Source organism: Macrotis lagotis, chromosome 1, assembly GCF_037893015.1.
Source record: "Macrotis lagotis isolate mMagLag1 chromosome 1, bilby.v1.9.chrom.fasta, whole genome shotgun sequence".
In the NCBI taxonomy this organism is placed as follows: domain Eukaryota; kingdom Metazoa; phylum Chordata; class Mammalia; order Peramelemorphia; family Peramelidae; genus Macrotis; species Macrotis lagotis.
Genome location: NC_133658.1, coordinates 763,632,477 through 763,657,241, shown reverse-complemented (window position 1 = coordinate 763,657,241; position 24,765 = coordinate 763,632,477). Strand labels below are relative to the sequence as shown.

Below are 24,765 nucleotides of genomic sequence, written 5' to 3'. Positions count from 1 at the left end.
AAGCTTGGATTATATGATTCACCCTTGCAATTCTAAATTCTGTCTTCCTCCAGTCTACTCCTGTGAGTCAGATATAAGTTCTGGTCTATGTTCTGCTTCTAAGTTTCTGGGTGATCTTGAACAGATCATTTAACTACTTAGGGCTTCCTTTTTCTCATTGTGTGAAGTAGTAATGTCGGACTAGCTGGGCTCTATGATCCTTTCATATCTGTGAAGGGTTCTACACTTAGTATAATATGAGGGAAGGAAATGCATAGAAATAACTGTAGGCAGGATTATGAATTCATCCAGGTTTTGTTTCATTATCTGAAACTGCTATGTATTCCTTAAAGGTTCAATGCTCTTTCATTCTTCTGTCTTCCTCTGCTCTCATCTCCATCCTAATCTCTCAGAAAAAATGTCTGATTTCATTCACTCCCTTAGAAGCCCTGTTCTTAATCTGAGGTCTATGAGCTTTTTTACATTTATGTGTTTTTATGTATATGTATGTGTAAATATTAATAATTTCATTTGAATATAATTGATTTCTTTTGTCATCTTAAGAATTTTACTTTAAGCATTTAAAAACATTTTTCTGAGAAGAAATTCAGTTTATCAGATGCCAATGGGGATTGTGATGCACAAAAACCTTTGCCTTAGGATAGCAGAATGTGAACAGGGAACTCTTGACTCTGAGGTGATCCCTCTCAGAATTGCTTCAAAGATCAAATGACTTCATATATGGAAGAAAGCTTTTTAAGAATATGAACTGGTGTACTTATGTATGGGGGGAGAGTTGTTACAATAACCGTGAAAAATGAAATTGGAAAGTGAGTGGAGCACTAAGAGGAATGAAAGCAAGCAACATACCTGTGAGACTGCGAGCAGAAAAATGTGAGTAAAGAGAAGTTATTGGACTATTGGAAAACAACCCCAGGCAAAAGAGTTTCAGGCAAAATTTTCTTTATTGAGAATCCAGTTCTTAAGCTTAAAACAGCCCTGATGCGTGTATGTGTGTATACCACATGTACATATATAAATATATAAACATATGTGAGTTTATATATACACATATGTCTTAATCACATATGTATCTAGATGTCCCCATTCTTGCCCCATTCTTATCCTTTTCCCCAGAGTCCAGGTCCAACAACAGGAACCTATGGAAAAAAAGTAGAGAGGCTTGGATTAGTGAATTGTAAGTAATATTAGGTAACATTTGAGTGATAAGGTAAACAGAAGGGATTGTGAACAAAGGACAAATTGTTGTTCAGAAAGCCTTGGCTCCCTGTGGACTATGAAAGTTTCAGATATGTGCATATACATGCATATATATATATATATATATATATATATATATGTGCGTGTATGTGTGTGTATCACGCCTCCACCCTACGTTGTACTGAAATGTAAATATTTAAAAATTGATTGAGAGAAGAGGAAATGTGTATTGACAACACACTTTTAAATTTAATATCATTATTAACATTTTCTCCATCACTTTCTTGTCTAGATAATCAAAAGCAAAAAGCAAAAGCAATAAATCAAGCCCTGATTTGTAGTTTGTATGACTTTCAATGTGTGAATGTTCACAATGTAAATTTAACAATCAATTTTCCAGAGCACACTCCATCACCTCAGTTTTCTTTTCTTTTCTTCTTTCTCCCTTACTGACATTAGGGAGATGATCATGCCATAGCTAGACTATAACTAGAGCAGCTTATGTAAACACAGCATACCACCTGCATTTATTTCTACCTTCATGGAAGGATGGGATTGATTCAGGATACTCTAAATTAGGTGACTCCTCCAATCTTTGGGAATCTCCCAGAGACTATTTATAACAAGCTGAACAATGACTTACAGAGTGGAGAATGAGGTGACTTTCTAATGATACTTAAAAGAAAAGCCTCCCCACCCAGCTGTGAACTCATCCAACCTTTCTGGAGAGAAATTTGGAACTATGCCCAAAGGGCAACAAAAATGTGCATACCCTTTGATCCACCAATACCACTACTGGGTCTATACCCTGGAGAGATGATGAAAAAAGGGTAATAACATCACTTGTACAAAAATATCCATAGCAGCCCTGTTTGTGGTGGCAAAAAATTGGAAATCGAGTAAATGTCCTTCCATTGGGGAATGGCTTAGCAAACTGTGGTATATGTATGTATGTCATTAGAAACCAGGAGGGTCAGGAATTCAAGGAAGCCTGGAGGGATTTGCATGAACTGATGCTGAGTGAGATGAGCAAAACCAGAAAAACAATGTACATCCTAACAGCAACATGGGGGCAATGATCAATCTTGATGGACATGCTTATTTTATCAGTGCAACAATCAGGGACAATTTAGAGCTGTATGCAATGGAAAATACCATCTGTATCCAGATAAAGAACCATGGAGTTTGAACAAAGTTCAAGGACTATTCCCTTTAATTTAGGGGAAAAAAACTGCTATCTTATTGTCTGATCTGGTTATTCTTATACTTTATGTTTCTTCTTTAAGGATATGATTTCTCTCTCATCACACTCAATTTGGATCAATGTACAACATGGAAACAATGTAAAGACTGACAAATTGCTTCCTGTGGAGGGGTGGGGGGAGGGAAGTAAGATTGGGGGGGAAAAATTGTAAAATTCAAAATAAATAAAATCTTTAATAAAAAAGCCTCCCCACCCCCATGCATATACATACAAATAAAGCAAACGATGAGGCTTATTTTCTTACCTTTCCCATTCCCATTACCTACCCCTTGATTACTTTGCATAGTCCTTTTTCTTCCTTCTAAAGACTGCCCTAATTATTTATTGTCACCCATTTTTCACTTAAATAATGAAGATGGAGGAGAGATATGAGCTGTTTGCTACCTTTGCTGAGATTTTTTTTGAGGACTTTCCTTGGTCAAATGATTGACTTTCCCCCATGTAGGACTTGTCTTGCAATCATATTAGGAAGGACAGTCTTTTTGTCTCTGAATAAACAGTGAAGACACGACTCCAAGAGGTCAAAATATCAGTAGATTCAGAAATCCCATAGGGAAATGTTGGCAGACCAGAAAACAGATCCTTGCTGCCTTATGGAACTCCATTTTTCCTCAGATTTGTCAAATAACCAGGGCTATAATGCAGAAAATGAGGGAGAGCAGTGTTGCTGTACAAAGAGATAGCTTAGTAAACCACACATTTGTACTGGTACTCTAAGCATCTTGTCCAAAATTTAGCTGATCAAAGAAAAGATGAGGTTCCACAAGTCAAATACTTGTGGAATACAAGTATACAAAATACAAAAATAATGATCCTGAAGCTCATCTGCTCCAAAGACTCTACCAATCCATTCCTTACTCTGCCAGAGAACTCATCTCAGCTTCACTGATTCCTTCTAGGTACTTTGTAGAAAGATTACAAGGTATTGGTCTCTATTGAGTGGTTCTTGTTTAAAGCAGCAGGCTTGTTCTTCTGACTGTCAGTTCCATTTTTGGAAATGCCCTGAAGGAAGAGCCTTGGTATCCATAGAAATAAGAGAATTTTTTTGTATTCCTTCTGAAAATTCTGGTTGAGAAGACCATATATGATGGCATTCAGGCAACTGTTGAAATAGGCCAGGAAATAACTGGTAGCAAACAGCCCATCTGGGACCCGGGGAGCCATATCCAAAGGGTTAATGGCTACAACTAGACCAATGAAGTTCAGTGGAGCCCAACAAATGGCAAATATCACAAAGACCACAAACATGGTGAGGAAATTCCTGATCTCACTAGGTTTCAGCCTGGGCTTCATTGTCAACTTGACTCGTCTCCTGGACTTAATCACCAACACCCAGATCCGCAAGTAGCAGTAAGTAACAATGGCGATAGGGACAAGGAAATGGATCACCACCACAACAATGGTATAGTGAGCACTGGCTGTTTGGATAAATGTACATGAATAGATACGGGGGTCATATTTTAAGGAGCCCACAAAAAAATTGGGCACCACGGCAATAACTGTTAAGACCCATATGAGGCAGATATAGAGGATGGTGTTCCAAGTCCTGTAGATCTTTTTGTAACCAAGGCTGTGGCAGATGCAGCAGTACCGATTAATGGCAATTGCAGTGATGGTGAAGACAGAACCAATGACACTGAGGCCCATCACAAATCCACTGGCTTTACAATGTATCTCACCCAGGTCCCAACCATTGTGGAAAATGGCCATCAGGATCAGGGGGTAGGGGTACAAGGCAACCATGAGGTCTGCCAAAGCGAGATTCACCAAGAACATATTACCTAAGGCAGGAGAGAAGAGAAGTGACAGTCATTTGAGATTGCATCTATAATAAATGCATGTGGTAGACACCTGATCAATGGAGGTACTTTACTGGAAAATCAATAATTAAATTCTTCCTCCATCCCCAGTATATCAGACACTTAACATCATGTTCTATAACCAAAGAATTTGCTCATTCATTCCAAAAATATATCCTTAAGTCCTTTATTGAATCTGCAAGACATTTAGATTTCTTTCCTGTTTTCTGCACTTTGGTTCAAGAAAATCCTATTTAGTTTTTGCTTTAATTGTGTGATCTACTTCCTGCTTCCATTTATCCTAAGAGGTAAGGATAGCGACAGAAACTTCCAGATGAATAAACTCTCTCTACAACTGATAATCTTAGACAACTGCCAAGAGTACTGAGTAGTCAAGGGACTTGCCCAAGATCCTTCAGTCAGCATGTGTCAGAGGTAGGAAATATTGATTCAGAGGATCCATATATCATGCTGATTTGTCACAAATGATCATAGTTAGGCTGGGATTGACAAGAAGTAGTAGAAGTTGAAGAAGACAAAGAAGATGGGGCAGGGGTGGGAGGAAGAGGAAAAAGGGGAAAAGGATGAGACATTAGAACCTTCAGATTCAACTCTATCATTTTAGATATGAGGATATTAAGCATGAGAGAAATAGAAACTCCTACCCACTTTGGTGCAAGTGGAGTATAGTTTGGAATAGGAATTATTCTATATTATATATATTTATTATTATATTATATGTATTAAGGAATGCCAATTAGATAGTTATTAAAATAGTCTGAATCCAATGAGATGAAAACCTGAAATATAGTGGTAGCTAAAGGATTAAACAGAAAAGGATGATTGCAAGATATGTAGAGGTAGAAATGACAAAATAGAGCAACTTATTAGACATGTGAATGTATGAGAGTAAGGAGCCAGTGTTATTTATTGGCAAAATAATTTCCTCTGATGAACTGGATGACAGAAAATGAAATGCCCAGGTCATAGTCCACTTCTTCCCTTCAGGAAGCTTTAGAACTCTCTCCACCCTCTCCAGCTTTGGCCTGAGGTATTTCAACCAATTTCAAGTACTTTAAAATAAAAGAATGAATGGCTAGAATAATGTCTTATAATATGTGCCTTTCCTAGTAGTATGTTGGTAATCAACTGATCCTTCCTCTCTTCCCCTCCTCATTGTGCCTTTCATCTGTTTTTTTTAGTTTTTTTTTTTTGCAAGGCAATGGGGTTAAGTGGTTTGCCCAAGGCCACACAGCTAGAGGCCGGATTTGAACCCAGGTACTCCTGACCCCAAGGCTGGTGCTTTATCCACTGTGCTACCTAGACGCCCTCATCTGTTCTTAAAGATAGATTTTCAGGAGTGGTGATTTCATTACGGAGTGCCTCAGTAATTGTACAATGGGAGGTGCTCTCTGCAATTTCTTGGAGAAAACTGCCATGGAAAGGGAGAGGAAGATCAACACCACATCTGACTAGCCATTTCCTTGAGGTAGCTCTTTGGGCTGCTATACTCCAGGAAGGGAACTCTAAGCAGAAGGAGCAGTTAGAGGTCCAAGATGTAGGCTCCAGGTTGCCTAGGCAGCACAAGTATTCAGAGCCAACATAAAGGAGGAAAGGGGGAAGATATTCTTATTCCACCCCTCACAAGTAGGATATGTTCCTGAGATGATCATATCTTTCTCTGGGAGGAAGAAATAGTCCATGAAGTGGAGTGTGTTTCTTTTAAAGTCTGCCAAGTGGGTAGCTTCCCTCCTTCCCCACCCTTATTCCCCCATTGACCAGTCCTCATTGGCTCAAGCAGGCCTAAGTGCCAAAATTGGACCAAGTTGCTTATTTTGAAGCACCAAGTGCTTCAACAATTGGGAGTCAGGGGAGATGGTCAATTAATCACTTTCCCCCTTAAAATAAAATTCAAGAATTTTAAGAGTTTTTTTAATTTTAGTACTTTTTCTATTTAATCAATAAAATATTTACTGTACACTCATGGTATACTAGGTACTCTCTTCTCCATAGCTCATAGATGTCTTCTTGGTATTAGTGATAAGGGGTATTAGCAATCACTTAGTATTAAGATTATGAAACTGAGAGATAAGAATGGTGGTACCATTGACATAAATAGGGAAATTTAGGTTAAGTGGAAAGGGAGAAAATAAAAGAGTTTAGTTATGGATATGTGGAATATGAGTTGTCTCTGGGACATCCAGTTAGCAATATGCAATAGGTAATTGGTAATGGATTAAATCTTGAGAGACTGGAGATAGATATAGAGATCTCAAATCATCCGAATAAAGATAATTAAATCCATTGGAACGCTCATCAATGCAGACAGTATAGAAAAGAAAAGAAGCTCCAGAGCTGAATCTTGGAGGAATGTCCAAATCAGAAAGCATGCTATTAATGAGGAGCCAATAACGGAGACTGAGGAGATGGATGAGAGACCTCTCCCTGAAAATTACAATAAGAGATGAACCAGGAGAAAATAGAATGAAAGTACAGAGAGGAGAGAGTTTCCATTAGGAGATGGTGCTTCAAATATAACAGAGACATCAGGAAAGAAGAGTAAGATAAAAATATCTCTCTATGAGAGTCCCTTGGACTGACCTAAATATTAAATCAGTGTAAGACCAATCCATGAATTCACTCTATTGCCTGTGGGGTCAACAACAAAACTATGTGAGTTAGTCTTGAACCACCCTTGAACCCTAAAATGTTTTTCCCTCAAACAATAATGACTCAGAGTCTTCTAATTTCATTCTTCATCCATTGAAAGCAGATAGCTGTCAGAAACCCATTTACTACCCAGTGATTGTAAAGTGAAAGGCTCTCTTGGTCTCTGCAATGAATTCAGAGTAAAGCTCCTGCCTGATCTTTGGTGGGAACTTCATCTGCAGGCAACATGAAAGGTTATGTATGATATCAGCTTTATAACAACATTATCCCAAAGGTCAATGAAATAGAACACCTTCTTTGGGTAGAGCCATCAGTTTTGTTAATGATGACTATAAGTTTTTACTGCCAATATGTGTCTGAGAAGAAGTCAGAAATGGGAGAAAAGTCACAGAAGGGAGAAATCATACTTTAATTGGGAAAGAGTTTATCTATGGGGAATATAAACTCAGCAATGCTAATAAGGAGGTTCTTTTTCATTAATGATCATTTAACAATCCTCTCTGCACTTGAATTTTTATGCCTTGAATTTAATGTAAATATAGTTGAGAATCTACCTACTCATTTTCACAAAATCAAGGATGGATTTGGATCATTGCATCCATAAGATGACAGTGGATAGAGAATTAGTCTTGGAGTCAAGATGACCTAGGCTTGAATCTTTCCTCTGACTCATTCTAAATGTGTAATCTTGGGCAATTTACTTAGTCTTTCAGTGCCCCCAGGAAAATTTCCAACATTATAAATTAGAGGAAAAGATATAGACCTACTTTGGTAAAAAGAATTACCTCTTACTGATGAAATCACAGGAAGACAAAAAGCAGTGTGATATAATGGACAGAGAGCCTCCCTTGGAGTCAAAAAGGTCTGTATTCAAGTCCTGTCTCTGGCCCATAGTGTCTCATGACTATAAACTCTTTACCACTCATTGCCTCCACACGGTCCTCTAAAACTGGAAATTGATCTCATTATTCTCTTTTAATGCAGTGGCTGTTACTAACATGCCCAGCAGATCAACTAATTAAAGCAACACATTCACCTGGGTTTTTGAACTCTTCTGGAGGAAGAAGCTTTGTTTTGTATCCAAGACAAAATCAGGACCAGCTTTCATGGTTTATAGTCAAGGGGGATATCATTTCCCCATTATTTCTTCCTGAGACATGAAGATGCACATGGGTTTGCTAATAAGCTTCTGTAGGGGCATTTTATGAATATTTATAGAATAATATAGAAATGATATCCCTGTGCCTAGGTCAGATGGGGAAGGATTACTGTAGATATAGAACAAAAATATGATTTAGTAGCTTTATTAATGGATGCTCACACACAGATATACACACATAGTCCAAAATCTAAAGTGATTACAAATGAAAATGGCAAGTGGTATCTCCTGGGTCAATGTAACTTAGCCAAAGTTAGGAATAATTAGAAAAACATAAATGACAAGATTATGAAATTGACCAAGATAAGACCCAATCCAAAGGGCAAGCTAATTTGATTCTTTAAGACCATTCACTGCCTCTCCCAAAGAAAAAGGACCAGCCTAAGAATGAAAAAAAATAGAAGACTGTTTCCCATCTCTCCTCTATCTAAATTTATTATACTATACATACTATATATACTATATCCAAATCTTGTCTTTTTCAAAAAAGATCTGGCTTTGGAATATCTAAACTTTCTGGGGAAGACCCAACCAGGGAAGAATGATAATGACATAGTAACTGATAAAATGAGAGAATACTGGATGGTATTAGAGTGAATACTGGAAAGGTCCAGAAAAAGAGAACTTGATTAAGCCTATATTATTGAACATGAGGTAGTGGAAAAAATACTGGTCTTGGAGTCAACCTGAGGTTTGAATCACATCTCTGCAGCCTACTAACTCTAATCAACTTACCAGCTCTGAGCAAATAATTTTATTTATTTATTTTATTTATTTTTATTTTTTTTGAAAGGCAAATGGGGTTAAGTGGCTTGCCCAAGGCCACACAGCTAGGTAATTATTAAGTGTTTGAGGTTGGAGTTGAACTCAGGTACTCCTGATTCCAGGGCCAGTGCTCTATCCACTGTGCCACCTAGCTGCCTTTCAAATAATTTTATTTTACTGAACTTTAGTTTCCTATCTCCAAAATGAGAATATAATACAGGAATAATTAATTTATTGTTGTCCTTCATGACTGAAGAAGACCTTGACATCAGTTGAATGATGATGTGACTTGCACATTATGTTGATTAAAGTGAAAGGAGTATTGTGCAAAGACATCCTTCTTATTGCCTCTTCCAGAACCATCTTGGGACTTAGATGTAGATCTTTCCCATATCATCAAAGCACCATTGCATTATAGTAACACCAGGGTTAAGGTTTTGACTTAGCAACATTCAATCAACACTTGTAGCTGTACCCCATTAATCTTTGTCAATAGGGACATCTTATGTATAGAATTACAGTTCCATTCATGCTGGGAAACATATCCTTAGTATGGTAAAATTATCCTAATTCGTTTCTCAAAGATCAGATTTATTCAAATTAGCAATCATACTTCCCATCCTATCCCCCACTCCCCAGGAAGCTGTCCAGCAGTTCATGGGAATAATGCAGCATATTTCTAGTTGGAATGGTTTATGTATAGAACTGTGATAGTATCCTATTGTCTTTGAATCTTTGAATTTCTGTTCTTGATTAATGATAGCATATTTGCATAATATGAATGTGATATATTAAAATACTATTAATATATAATATATTGCATGCAAATATATTGTAAAAATACAAATAATTATACAAGTGTAAATACAAAAATATTGAATAATACAAATATATTGTATAAAATATAAATATAATACCTGCCTAATCTATATCCTATAATACCTGCTATAAGAACCAGAACAATTAACAAACATTAATTCAGCTTTACTGATTTCTAGAAAGGGAAAAATAAAACCACAAAAAAAAAACAGTTCCTGCCCTAAAGGAGTTTATATACTACTAGAGAGATAACCTAAAGATAAGCAAACACATAAAAGATATATGCAAAGTAGAAGAAGGATACCTCAGAAAAATTCAATGGTGGAATGAAGGGGGAAAGGACTGGGAAGGCCTGTCACAGAAGGTGTTCTGACTAAAAATAAAATAATTAAAATAAACATTGCATACAATATAGTTATTAGTATTCAAATTAAGGCTATTTGTTTTCCAATTATATGCAATAGTAGTTTCTACCTATCATTGTTTAATAGGTTTTAAATTTTACACATTTTTCCCCCACCCTTTCTTTCTTCCCTCTCCCCCCAGAAAGCAGTCTGATAATCTTTACATTGTTTCCATGTTATACATTTATCAGATTGAATATATTGAGAAAAATCATATCCTTGAGCCAAAAATAAAATATTAGATAAAGCAAAATTATGTAGTACATAGGACAACTTTTTTTTTAATTGAAGATAATAGACTTTGGTCTTTATTTAAACTCCACAGTTCTTTCTCTGGATACAGATGGCATTCTCCATCACACATACCCTAAAATTGTCCCTGATTATTGTACTGATGGAATGAGCAAGTCCATTAACTTTGGTCATCACCCTCATGCTGCTGTTACGGTGTATAATACACTTCTGGTTCTGCTCATCTCACTTGGCATTGATACATGCAATTGTTTCCAAGCTTCTCTGAAATTCCATCCCTCCTGATTTCTAATAGAATAATAATGTTCCATAATGTACATATGCCACAATTTGTTCATCTATTCCCCAATTGATGGACATCACCTCAATTTCTAATTCTTTGTCACCACAGAGATACTAAAAGGATATTTTTATACAAATGATGTTTTTTTCCCTTTTTCATGATTTCTTCAGGGTATAGACCCAGTAGTGGTATTGCTGGATCAAAGGGTAATATATTTTTATTGTCCTTTAAGTATTAATTCCAAATTGCTCTCCAGAAAGGTTGAATCAGTTCACAGCTCCACCAACAATGTATTAGTGTCCCAGATTTCCCACATCTCTTTAAATACCAATCATTGTCCTTTCTGATAATATTGGTCAATCTGAAAGGTGTGAGGTGGTACCTCAGAGATGTTTTAATTTGAATTTCTCTAATCATTAATGATTTAGAGCAATTTTTCATATGACTATGGATAGCAAATTAAGGCATTTTCAGAAAACAAGTTCTTTCCTTGCAAGTGTTAAGGAGAAATGCATGTATAAACTGGCACTGGCCAATAAGTCCAAACCATGTGAACCTGAATAGGGTAAAGGAAAGGAAGACTGGGGAGCCTGTTTCCAGGGCAGCCTTGTTGTTGTGTAATGGAAATGCCTTGGAGAGACTTTAGAGCATGTATAAGTATTCTGCAAATAGTTCCCATTTGCTAAACATAGTAGCCTTTTTAATTTACTATAGTTGTAGAACACAAACTGGAGTGTCTTTTGAAAAGGTGTTAGTCATCCTTAGGTATTATTCTTGGTTGGCCCTCTGCATTTTGAGTCTTTTGCCGATGGCATCCAAAGGGAGACAGTATTAAAAGGACAGAGACCTTAGTTAACCTGCCTATATGTTTGTCTTTGACTCTCTGTCTTCCTGATTCCAACTCAGAGCTCTATCCACTGTACCATATATTAAACACTTAATATCATAAAAAAATCTTTGAAAGACTTCAGAATGCTGATCAACTCAATCATCAACTATGTTTCCATAGGACCAATGATGCAGAATGTTTCCCACCTCCTGAGAAACTCGATATACTAAATAAGCAGAATAAGATTCATTTTTACACATTTCTAAAATTGCTTTAATTCACTATTCTTTATGTTTCAATGTTTTGTTTACCTAATGGGAGGGGGTAGTGGAAAGAAAGAGAAAAAATGCTTATCAGTTGCAAGGATAAAATTTAATTTTAATTAAATTTTAATTTGGAAAATAAAAATTTTGCTTTGTTATACAATAAGAAATAAAAACTTGATAAATTAATCATTGATACAACAATTATATAAGCATAGAACCATAGTGGATAGAGCACTGGATTTAGATTTGTTCAAATCTGACCTCAGATATTTATTGGGTGACATTAAGCTAGTCTTTTAACCTTTGTAAATATAATTTAACTCATGTATAATATTAGCACAATAATAACATCTACCTCATAGAGTGAATAAAATTACTGAACAATTGCATTCACCTTGCATGCTAGCAAGGTTATGCTTAAGATTCTACAAGCTAGTCTTCAGCAATATATGAATTAAGAATTACCAGAAGAGTAGATTTGCTTTTGAAGAGATGGAGGAACTGACCAAGTTGTCAACATTTGCTGGATTATGGAGAAAGCAAGACAATTTCAGAAAAAAACACCTGCTTCATTGACTGCACAGCAAAATGGCCACATTCTCAAAATGATGAGAGTACCACATCATTTTACTTGTCTCCTGAGAAACCTTGCAGGCAAACCAGGAAGCAACAGTTAAAACTAAATATGGAACAACTCATTATTTTAAGATTGGAAAAGAAGCACAACAAGGCTATATATTGTCATTTTATTTAACTTATATACAAAGTACAACATGCAAAATGCCAGACTTGATGAAGCAAAATTTGGAATTTATGTTGCTGGGAGAAATATCAACAATCTTAGATATGCAGATTCTTATGATAGAAACAGAGGAGAAAGAAACTGAATAAGAGAATAAAAGGGTGTAAAAGCTGTATTGAAGCTGAATGTAAAAGAAAAAGGGGAAAAAGCCTAAGATCTTGATCACTTTCTGGAAAAAAGTAGGAGAAGAAATGTAAGCAGTATCATATTTTATATTCTTGAACACAAAGATTACTGCAAATGGCTACTGCAGCCATGGAATTAAAAGAAGTTTACTTTTTGGAAGGAAAGCTATGCACATCTAGACAGTAAACTTAAAAAAACAGAGACAACACCTTGCCAACCAAGGTCTGTATAGTCAAAGCTTGATTTTTGCAGTAGCAATATATGACTGTGAAAGTTGGACTGTAATCACCACAACATTGACACTTTCAAACTCTGATGCTGGAGAAGACTTTTGAGAGTCCCTTGGATAGCAAGAAGATCAAATCACTCATTCTGAAAAAGAAATTAGTTCAGTCTATTGACTGGATGGCCAAACACTGAAGCTGAAATTGAAATACTTTGGCTATTTAATGAGAAAACCGAATCTATTGGAAAAAATGATGATGTCATGGAAATAATGGAGATCAACTGGACAAACTATGGTGCTTGAGATTGCACAGGGTCAGACATGACCGAATGAATGAATAACAAGAACAACATAGGTAGTTTCAAGGATCATGTGAAATAAAGTTTATTAAATTATTTGAAAACCTTAAAGCATCATTAAATGTTAATTCTTGCTGTTACTTATCTAGAAGACTGTATGTTTTCTCTGGTAATTTACCCTAAGTAACGAAGTTCACATATTTGAACTTCTTGGTATTACATTTTTATGTAGAATTTCATATAGCCAGAAATAACTTTTGGGAACCACAATATCTGTGAACAGAATTAGATCCCAAAAACCTAGACTAAGTTTTTGTGCAAAAAGTCTATGTTCACAAACTCACCATGGATCACAGATTTAGAGTTAGAAGGAATTTTAAAGGTCATCATATCCAAATCTCCCCCTTTGAATATGAAGAAATGAAGGTCCATAAAGGAGGTATGTCATCCATAATCAAGCAGTTTATAATTAGGAAAATGGATTTAAATCCAGGTTTTTTCAAGCTTGGAGTCATTTCCATGAATATAAAAACTCTGGACACAATAAAGGATGTTGTGGGCTCCCATCCAGGTTTCCAGTAAGTCCTCTAGTCCTAATGACACAGATTGGCTAAACCTCTAGGCTTGCTGTGGATTAGTTTCCCTTCCAACCTGAGCAAACTGAAATTATGACAAAATTAAGCCTCATCTATGGATCGCTTCCTTCCCAACTTCCATTTTTCCTGATATTTTTCACAACTTTAACAAGTAATCATTAAGAGTAGCAAAAAGGTCTAATAGAGTATAACCACTTTTTTTCTGATAGGCATATTTCAGCATTAAGTCTAAATAGTGAGCCAGATATCTAAAAACAAAGGCAAGAAACATCAAAGTCTTTATGACCCTTCTCTACTGGGTGTTGCATAAGAAGAATTAAAGAGGATTACAAGCTTTTCTGGTTTATCCAGCTAAAGACATAATTACAGGATTTAAAATTAGTTAATTTTTTTCTGGGAGGGAAGATATTAAGGTAGTCATAATTGAAGTGAGAAGTTGGAAAGCTTAGAGAACTTAGGTAATAAAGTCCAAGGTTAATGGATTTGAGCTCCAGTGAATAACCACCCAAAGGCTAAGAAGGTTTGGAAAAACCATGAGGCATCTGGTTCTCTGGAAACATGAAGTAGAATTGTGATGTGATGACTAGGGATGGTAAAATGTAGAAGGTAGACCACTTGTGGGTGAGGAGAAATATAATGGTCTCTCACATTCATGTGGTTTCCATCTAAGTTGCCTTATGAAATTTATATCAGATGTAAAGTTAGGGATATAATTATAACAGCAGAGAGTCTCCAATTAGGACAAAGTTCTCATTTAAATTTATGTTTATTTCTAGCTAACTTCTGACCTCTTTGTATTTTGAGGCAAAAATCAAGATTCAGAAAATGTTTAGGTAAAAGAAGTAAGCACCACATTCAGATAAAGAGCTACAGAGACTGAATGCAGATCAAAACATGCTCATTTCAATTTTTAAAAATTGATTTTATGTTTTTTCCCTTTCTTATGGCTTTTTCCCTTTTGATCTAATTCTTCTTTCACAATGTGACTAATATGGAAATATGTTCAACATAGTTGTACATGTACCTATATCAAATTACTTGCTCTCAAGGGAAAGGGAGAGAGGGAAGGAAGGGAGGGAGGTAGAAAAAAGTGGAACTCAAAATCTTACAGAAAATGAATGTTGCAAATTTTCTCTATATATAATTGGATTAAAATAAAATAATTTTAAAACAGCATATTTTTGATGCTGAGTGAAGTGAGGAGAATCAGGAGGATACTGCACACAATAACAGTAATATTATAGGATGAACAACTATGATAGACTTAGCTCTTCTCAGTAGTACCATTGATCAAAGACATTTCTAAAGGACTAATGATGGAAAAATACTATTCACATCCAGATAAAGAACAATGGAGATTGAATTCAGACCAAAGTATGCTATTTTCAATTTTTAAAATTTGTTTTATGTTTTATGGATTGTTTCCTTCTCTTGGTTTTTCCCCCCTTTTGTTCTGATTCACTAATATGGAAATGTTTAACCTAGTTATACATATATAACCTATATCAGATTGCTTGCTGTCAAAGGGAAGGGGGAGAAAGAGGAGAGAGAAAAATGTGAAACTCAAACTCTTACAAAAAACAAATGCTAAAAACTCTTTACATGTAGTTGGAAAAAATTGATTTAAAAAAGTATATTTGGCAGGTACAGAAGGAAATTTCCCTCAGTCCTTTAATGGCTCTGGACAAAGGTTTGTTTTCTAAGGTATTGTTTATGGTCTAAGGAACCTCCTCCATCTCTTTCTTTTCTGCCATAGCTCAGCTTGATTTCAGGTCTGTTTCTTTCATTGCCCTGTGTCACTGATTGATTGCAACTCAGTTTGTTAAATATTTATTGGAGTTGGAAAAGTTGATTCCCTTTGCTACTATCGCTCAGCTATTTCAATCTGTCACATTTACTTTGTAAGTCTCTGAAGAACTCTTAGCCTTCACTGAAGTCCACCGCCAGCTTAAAGATCAGTCAAAATCACCATCTGGGTTAAGAGGGAAATTTTTCCTGTTCAACTACATATTGTAGGATACCGTTCCATTCTCAAATATCACTACACTATTATGAATAAAGCAACCATGTAGTGGATAGAGGTCTTGGAGTAAAGATTTTGGTTCAAATTTTGTCTCTGATACATATTAGTCATGCATCCACAGGCTGGTGGTACCACTTCTCAACATCCAAGGCAACCCTCTAAAATGATAAATTATAACCAAGTTGCCAATCTATATGAGTGGAGAAAATTTCCACACTAAGAATTAGTCACTTCAAAGATGTTACAAGTTGATGGCTTCTCCAAAAATTTGAAAAGCACTATATTTGGCACTCAAGGGATAAAGATAACAATGAAACAGTCTTTTCCCTCTGGGAGTTTATAATTTAGTTGGTGATTCCCATTTACAAATATAAAATGTAGTCCAGTTATAGCAATTGGCACCCTTACTCTCTCCTTCCCTTCTTCCTCTTTCACCTTTAACCTGGATTATTCTTATTCACCCCACCCCCTTCCTAATTTGACAGATTGAGAGTTCCCAGAAGAGACAACTGCACTACTGTAACTTATAGTCACAGGATTAAGGGTACCCCTTATATGAAAACGCTTGTCATTTACAGCTCACAGCTTCTAACCCCCCAGCAGTGTATTTCTTATTTACACAAATCAGTCAAGATGACACCATTAATTCTTAAACAGAAAACATTTAATAATAAGAAACAAATGAATTGATGATCATAACAAGGAAGAGTTGCTGCTCAATCAGCTTCTCTTGTTGGGTTAGTATAGTAGGAATTTCAGATAGTAACTGAAATCTCTTCCATTCTTAAAATCTGTGATTCTATAATTAAAAAAATAGTTCATCCATAAATCTGGGCCACACTTTTCCACCAGTACATACAGTTTCTGTGGAGGACAATAAGTACATACCTGTAGGAACCTAGGAGTAAGGTAGATGAGTAGGAAAACCCATGTGCCTGGACTATTGGCATTAAAATCCTTAGTACCTTTATTAACTACTCTGTACCATGTTGAGCAGAACAGCTCTTTTTTCTGGATTCTTCTGATGAACAAAACTATTATCTTCTGTTCTCAAGTCACTGAAACAATGCTAAATTCATTTAGCAAATAGCAATCTTAAGCTTGGAATTTGCTTAACTGAGTGTGAGGTGGCATTCTTTTAGTGATCTCTTTGTAGATCCCTTAAACTGGGGATCCACAAAGTTATTCGTATCTGTTCATGAGCTTTGAACTGTTTTCCAGTCTCAAAACACAGAGACAATAATGAGTAACATGGGCAAGTTTCTGAGGAATTACTCTTTTCTGAAGTTGTACACTAAAGAGCAAGGCAAACAATCCCAGCTTTTTAAGTCTTTTCTTCCAAAACACTCTCCTTTCTTTTCAAACAGCAGAGTTTTTTATTGTCCAATCAGAATTCCCAATGTCAACTTCAGAGTTAGTTTCTTTTTCTTTTTTGTGGGGCTATGGGATTAGGTGACTTGCCCAAAGTCATAAAGCTAGTAAGTGTCAAGTGTCTGAGGCTAAATTTGAACTCAGGTCTTCCTGATTCCAGGGTTGGTGCTCCAGCCACTGAGTTGCCCTCTTAGAGTCTGTTTCTAATCAACTGGGGTCTTCTAGAATCACCTTGAACCTTCCTTTACTGTTCTCCTTCTCTGCATCTGCTGGCTTTTTAGGTCTTCTGGCTTTTGCTTTCTGTCTTTCCATTGCTGATTTCTTGGTTTCTAAGCTTCTTATGACTCCTGTGCCTCAAATCAAGGCGTCTTTATGTATAAGAAACCAGGTCTATCCCAGGATAAAAAAAAAAAAAACCCTAAAAATCCATGTCTCTGTTTAATCTGACACAAAACATTAAGAAGAAATGAAAATAAAAATGACTCTGGCTTTTCAACCCATGCCCTGAAAATTGGCAAAAATGACAATAAAAAAAGTGAACCAGAAGTGTTAACAGAGTAGAGTATAGCCAGACACATTTATAGCTTGTCATTGAAACTGTAAATTAGTCTAAGCATTCAAGATATCAATTTGAAATTATATAAGAAAGGTGACTAAATCTTCCTTATCTTTTGCCCCTTTTTATCCATCTCTGTACATTTATTCAAAAAAGTCAAAGATAGAAATAAAATTCCAATATACAAAAGAATAGACTATAGGTACTGATCAATTGATTAGCAGTTGAAAAACTATGGCATATGAATATAATTGAATATTGTATGGTTATAGTTTGTGAATGCAAAGAATTCAGAAAAACATTTGTAGTAACCGATAAGGAACAAAATAAGCAGAACTAAAAGAATATATATATTTATATACATATAAGCACAGCAATGAAAATAAAATATCACTAAAATGAAGCTAATGTCTCAGTCCTTGAAAAACTAATGGAAAAAATGAAGTAATATTATATATATATATGTATATACATATGATATATGTATACACATACACACAAATATATATATATATGAAAATAACATCAATAAAGCTTTAATAGCAAATATTCAAGAGAACAGATAATGAAATATAACTTCTGCTTCATGGAAGAAAGGTAAGGGACTTCCAGGGGAAAATATTTAATCCATTGTCAGATATATCAGGTTTCAATGTAATAGCATTTCTTTGTCACAAATGAGACTTCTGTGGGAAAGGTATTCCCCCTCCCCACCAAAGGATTGTGATATGAAGGCAAAAAAGTTACGAATAAAATGTGGGTTTTGTAATAGAAAAGTGAAGAAATCTGTTTAATTTACAGACAACCGTTCAGTATAAAGAGAAGCAGGTGATAGCGACCTATCCAGAGAAAGGAATTGAAATAATGATAAAAGATGACTTCTAGAGTGATAGTGAACTTAAAGGGACTTTATCATGAAGAGAATGACAGAGTAAGACAGAACAAGTCTAATATCCCTTTTAACCCCTCCCCACCCCTCCTTGAGGTCCAGATCACTCTCAGAATCTGAAATAGGGAAACTAGATTATAATAAGCAGATAGTCCTGAAAAGGAAGATTATAAGGAACTGAGGAAAAGTTCTGGGCAAGCTTCCAATTTTTTCCCTTGCTCCTTCAATGAGGACCTTCTGAGGGCAGGTCCTGAATATACCAGCTGTATAACTCTGATTAAAGCATTAACTTCTTGTTGTCTCAGACAACACAGCACATTTATCATTTATAGAAAGTGTTTATCTTCTTTGGTACAGGGAATTGCTTACTGGGAGTGCCACATATCAATGAAATCATAGGTCTAATCCAAAAAAAAATTAAAAAAACCAATACCATCCCCAGGAACATTATATGCTCATTGAAACTGCTCTCACCCTGGGCCTGCTCCAAGGCTGTGTCATTGCCTGCAAAACCAAACTCACTAGCAGTGCCCATGCTAAGTTCCCTTGCTTGCTATCTCTAGACAAAGAGGTAAACCTGGAGTCAGGAAGTTCTGAGTTCAAAAATCAGCTTCAAACATTTACTAACTTTGCAACTTTGGGCAGTTACTTAGCCTCTTCTGCCTCAGTTTCCTCAATTGTAAAATAGAGGATAATAATGACACCTACTATCCAGAGTTGTTAATGAGGATCAAAGGAGATAATATGTTTAAAAATGCTTAGCACAATGACTGAGGCATAGAAGGTGCTTATTAAATCAAATGCTTGTTTCCTTCCTTCTGGTTCTTTGCTGACATCATCCCCATGCTTAGCATGAAGAAAAATGTTGGACCCATAGAAAATATTCAATAAATTTTACTTGACAGCCATTTAAAAAAAAACCTCAAGTTTAGGCTTCATTAGTATGGGGAAATCCCAACATGAAAAACTTCCTTCATAGATGGAAATCAGCAAGCAATTATAACTTATATATAACCTTAGAAAGTTGCCCCCAAATCATTGTCACATGAAAGTCTTTAACAGTGAATAGTAAGGGGTGGCTTAGGTGGTGTAGTAGATAAAACACTGGCCCTGGAATCAGGAGTACCTGGGTTCAAATCCGGTCTCAGACACTTAATAATTACCTAGCTGTGTGGCCTTGGGCAAGCCACTTAACCCCATTTGCCTTGCAAAAAAACCTAAAAAAACAGTAAATAGTAATAGTTCTTGTTTCTCCATTCTAACAGGTGGAAAATTGAGGCACAGAAGGGATGAAAGGATCTGCTTAAGATCTCATAGCTGATGAGCATCAGAACTATTATTCAACCTCAGTTCTTCTGTCTGCAAGATGTGCACTCTTTCCAGTGTCCCATATCATTAATCATTAGTATCACATTTTAACTAACCTTAAGGACAATAATGATAGACACAATGCATCCAGTGAGAAAACATAGTAGAGTTGATAGAAGTCTAGACTCAATGTCAGGGAGATCTAGGATCACTCATACTATTGGTGTGACCATAGATAATTCACTTAACCTTCATCACAACTATCTACAATTAAGACAGAGAGAAGTAGAGTGATTTTATTCTAAAGTCTATGCCTAACTATGTCACTCTCCATTCAATGAAGTTCAATGGCTTTCTATTACTTGTAGGAACAATTTTAAACTCCTCTATTTGAAATTTGATCCCACAGGATTATAGTTCTAGAATGATAAGGAGTCATTAAAGCCCTTCACCACTTGGCCCCAATCTATTTTTTCTGAATCATATATATTACTTCTTGCATTCTACAGTACAGTCAAATGAGACTTCTTGCTGTTCCTCAGACATGTCACAACCTTTGGACCTTTACACAACTGTCTCCCCTACCTGTAATGGACTCCTAATCTCTACCATTTAGAATCTCTTGTTCTTCTAAAACTTACCTCAGGCTACCTTCAAATCTTCATGAATCCTTTTCTGTCTTTTTTCCCAGTGACTAGCATAGTTTCTGGCATATAGAAGATGTTTAATAAATACACAGTGATTAAAATGAGGAGTTGCTGATCTCCAAAGATGGAAGATGTTGGTTGGCTATTCAAATTGCTAGTGTTTTGTGCAAAATTTTTGCATCAATATTTCATTAGGGAAATTGGTCTATAACTTTCTTTCTCCATTTTAGCTCTATTGGCACCATATTTGTATCATAAAATGAGTTTAGTAGGACACCCACCTAATTTTCCAAATAGTTTATAAAGTATTGAAATTAATTGTTCTTCAAATGTTCGGTAGAATTCACTTGGAATCCATCTGGCCCTAGAGATTTTTTCTTAGAGAGTTCATTAATGTAGAAAGTCAACAGGAAGTAATTTTCATGGATACTACCATTAGACACACTGATCAACTTTGAATTGACTAAATCACAAGACCAGGGAAAGTCACCAACATTTCAGAATAAATACAACTTAGGGTTGAAAACTATTGTTCTGTTGCTCAAGAGTAGTAGATTCAAGCAAGAGAAAGAACTTAGAATAAAGGAGGTACCAGCAATTCAATTATATTTATATTACTCCATTGAACCAAACACTTAAAGCACCCAAAATGCAGGGAACCCAAAAGAATCTGAAAGAGGGTGAAGCAAAGAAAGGCACTGATAGAGTCCCAGACATGATCAGGATGAGCATCCTAAATTCAAATCTGATTCATATACCTACTGATTATGTGAATCTGTACAAATTATTTAACCTCTCAAAGTCTCAGTTTTCTCTTTAAAATGTGAATAATAGCACCTCAAAGAATTGTTTAGATCCTCAAATGAGGTAACATATGTAAAGTGCTTTGCAAACCTTATAGAAACAATAATAAATATCATGATTTAAGAATTATATAGTTAATATTACTTCCTTTTATCTTCACAATAGTTAAGGGAGGCAAATGCTATTATTATTCTTATTTTACAAATGAGGAAACTGACAGAAGGTAAATGATTTGACCTTTATAAATATATGCTACTCTCTGTAGGATTTTTTTCCTACAAAGAGAAGGGGAACAGCTGTGAGGATGGGGAATCCCACTATGCACACACTATACCCTTCTAATAGAGAGAGGACATAAAAAGATGCATTAGAGCAGAAAAACATGCCCCAGCTGCCAACTATAAGAGAACTGCCCTCTTTTGGACTAAACATAAAAAAGAGTATAGAAATACTTATTTCTCATCTTAGAAAATTATATAAATCTTTCCTCGACATAAAAAGAATCCAGATAAATATTCTTGAATATGGCTTTTCTGATTATTATTCTTTCCTATTATAAGCATTTTAAAATAGTAACAGTAGAATAATGAAAAGAACACTGGACTTGAAGCAAGAAAACCTAGTTCCAAATCAGACTCTATGATGTAAAACTATAGGATCTTTTTTTTTTTTAGTTTTTGCTGGGTTAAGTGGCTTGCCCAAGGCCACATGCTAGGAAATTATTAAGTGTCTAAGGCCTGATTTGAACTCAGGTACTCCTGACTCCAGGGCCAGTGCTCTATCCACTGCGCTACCTAGCTTCCCCAAAACTATATGATCTTAAAGTAAGTTAATGTACCTCTCTCAACCTCAATCTCCTCACCTGCAAAATGGGAATAATAATACCTGTACTATTTACTTTAAGCAGCTAAGTGGGGCGGTGGATAAAGTACTAGACCTGGAGTCAGGTAGACTCATCTTCCAGCCTCAGATACTTTCTTGTTGTGTGACCCTGGGAAAGTCCTAATCCTGTTTGCCTCAGTTCCTCATCTTTAAAAGAATCACAGAAGGAAATAGCAAAAACCATTCCAGGCCCTTTGCAAAGAAAACTCCAAACAGAGTCATGAAGAGTCAGATACAGTGCAACAACAGCACCTAACTCACCAGGTTGTTGTGAGAAAATCACTTCATAAGCCCCATAACTGCGAATTGTTATTATGCAAAGAATTTTTCAAGGTTTGGTGTTTTGGTTCTGGTTTATAACTTTAAAGAAATAGCCATAATTGTCTTGCAAAAATCTTGAATACAATTTCCTTTTAGGAATTATTATGAATATTTAGGAATATTTAGAAAATAGTCCTATTAGAAAATATTCAAATTTTATTTGAATAAAATGGAAAGTATACTTTGTTCAAAAAGTTATTATAGTCATAAGTATTTAAATTAATTTTAAGTCATTGAGGCAATATTAAACTATATACATAAAAGAGGTTTGTTTTTTTTAAAGAGTTCCTATCAAGAAGATTCATGATGATATGGTACAAAGTGCTTATGTCTTAATAAGTTCTTAATAAATATTTATTGATTGTGTCGATATGAAGATATGTGAAGATTTGATATTCAAATCTCCCTATAATTCTTTTGGTATAAAAATCCTGGATCCAACTAGTCAAAGAAAAGAACATTTACTTAAAAAAATAGTATTCCTTATGGGATGGGTCCCTTGAGCAACATTTATCTAAATGATATAAACTGCTTGCTGTTCCTGAGTTTTTTTCATTTTAATAACTCTTTTATATTTGTCTTATACCCGAGGCAGACTGCAAATAAAATATTTTTTCCATTTCTCTTGACAGTATGATATAAGTGGAAAAATTCAGAATCAGAGGTTCAAATCCAGTATCTACCTCTTACTACCCATATGACTTTAGGCAAGGCACACCTAATCTCTCTGAGCTCAATTTCCTAAACTATAACATAATGGAAGTAGGCCAGATATAAATCTATGGTGTCTTAAAGGACCATGACAAACTTAATGACTAATCAGAACAGTTCTTCAGGATGTGCCCCCTACTCAGTTTTCTTCCTTCCAATACTGTGCACAAAAAATCTTAAAGCGTAGACTGAGAAAATTCTGAACTCTAAACTCACAAATATGCAGGGGAATTATGCTTCTTTCTTTAAATATTTCCAATAATCCTCTAATCTCCAAAGAAACAGTCTATTTCTATGTTCCAGATATATTTATTCCATTTCTTTGGCCAACAAAGTTATTTTTTATTTGGTAGTAGGTCAACTAGCAATCAAAAGAGACCCAGTTTACACAAAGCACAAAAGAATGTGTTAGAAATTTGTTAGTAGATAGCACTCCCTAGAATTGCATTAAATGGGAGTCAGTTATGGAACAATCTTTTTGGCAAAAGCACACCTAAGGTAATAGTTTCAGGAAGTGAGTGAACTTGGTTATTGAATCAAGATGAATATCAAGAAGGGGATGAACTTTCCGTGACTTAGGAACTAGATCACAAAAAAGTCCTGAGTCCAACTCAGATTCTGGGTCAAACTTGGGGAAAACAAAAGTAGTGTTGGAAAGACTTGGAGTGGGGTTAGTGTGCAGTCTGATGGGACAGTGAGTGAGTAAAATGAAGAAGAGAGATGCCCACAGTTCCGCCCACCCGCCTACCTGTATTCCGGAGTTTGCGGTTCCTTAATACCGATAGGATTACCAGTGAGTTGCCCACAAGGTCTACAGTGGTCGTGATGATCAGCACGCTGGACAGTGCCGGGGCCACCCAAAGAGGTCGATGACCCTGGGAGGACTGCGTCCTGTCCCCAGCCTCCTCCTCCCAGCCAAAAGAGCCGCCAGATCCGACCAACTCACAACAATTGTGGAGAGAGCCATTCTCCAGCATTCGGTTCTCTGCTTCCCCAACCTGCTGCTGTTCCAGCTCCTGCTTCCACCGCAGCATGGACCACACAGTTGAAGCAGCAAGTGATTGGGCACAAGCCCGAGATTTAGGATCTATTCATCCCACATCCCTAGCCCTGGTCCTAGCTTTATTTCTGTTCCTGCTCTCGCCCAAGCCACCAGCCTCACAACTCGCTCTGGTCCCCTCCTGGCTCAGGAAGGTTTATAATGAGCTTCGCCCTCCCCACGCACTCACTCCCCACTTAGCTAAGCACTACCCAGGATTTTCTGGCTCCCTGAGGGTAGGGAGGAGAAGAGATAGCAGCAGGAGGAATCCAAGGGGGAAAAGGATTGGGAAGGAGAGGAGAGAAGAGGAATAACGGGAGATACCCTCCTCTGAGTGGGAGGATACCCTCAAAACTGTTCTGTCTGGGGGATCTATGCTTTAGTGGCTGCTGTGGCAGCGGCCAGGAGCTCCTGGGACAAAGCTCTTCACCTGTTATCTCATTTAATCAATAGCT

General features: G+C 36.2%; 1 protein-coding gene across 1 annotated transcript; it reads right to left on the bottom strand.

Moving 5' to 3' along the window:
* Positions 1–981: 981 nt before the first annotated feature.
* On the bottom strand, positions 982–24,248 carry MTNR1B (melatonin receptor 1B). The gene is made up of 3 exons (XM_074187910.1): positions 24,020–24,248; positions 2,731–4,245; positions 982–1,139 (listed from the first exon to the last, which is right to left on the bottom strand). The coding sequence occupies exons 1-2, from the start codon at positions 24,246–24,248 to the stop codon at positions 3,380–3,382; spliced, it is 1,095 nt and encodes a 364-aa protein (XP_074044011.1). The 3' UTR covers positions 982–1,139; positions 2,731–3,379.
* Between the last annotated feature and the right edge of the window lie 517 nt (positions 24,249–24,765).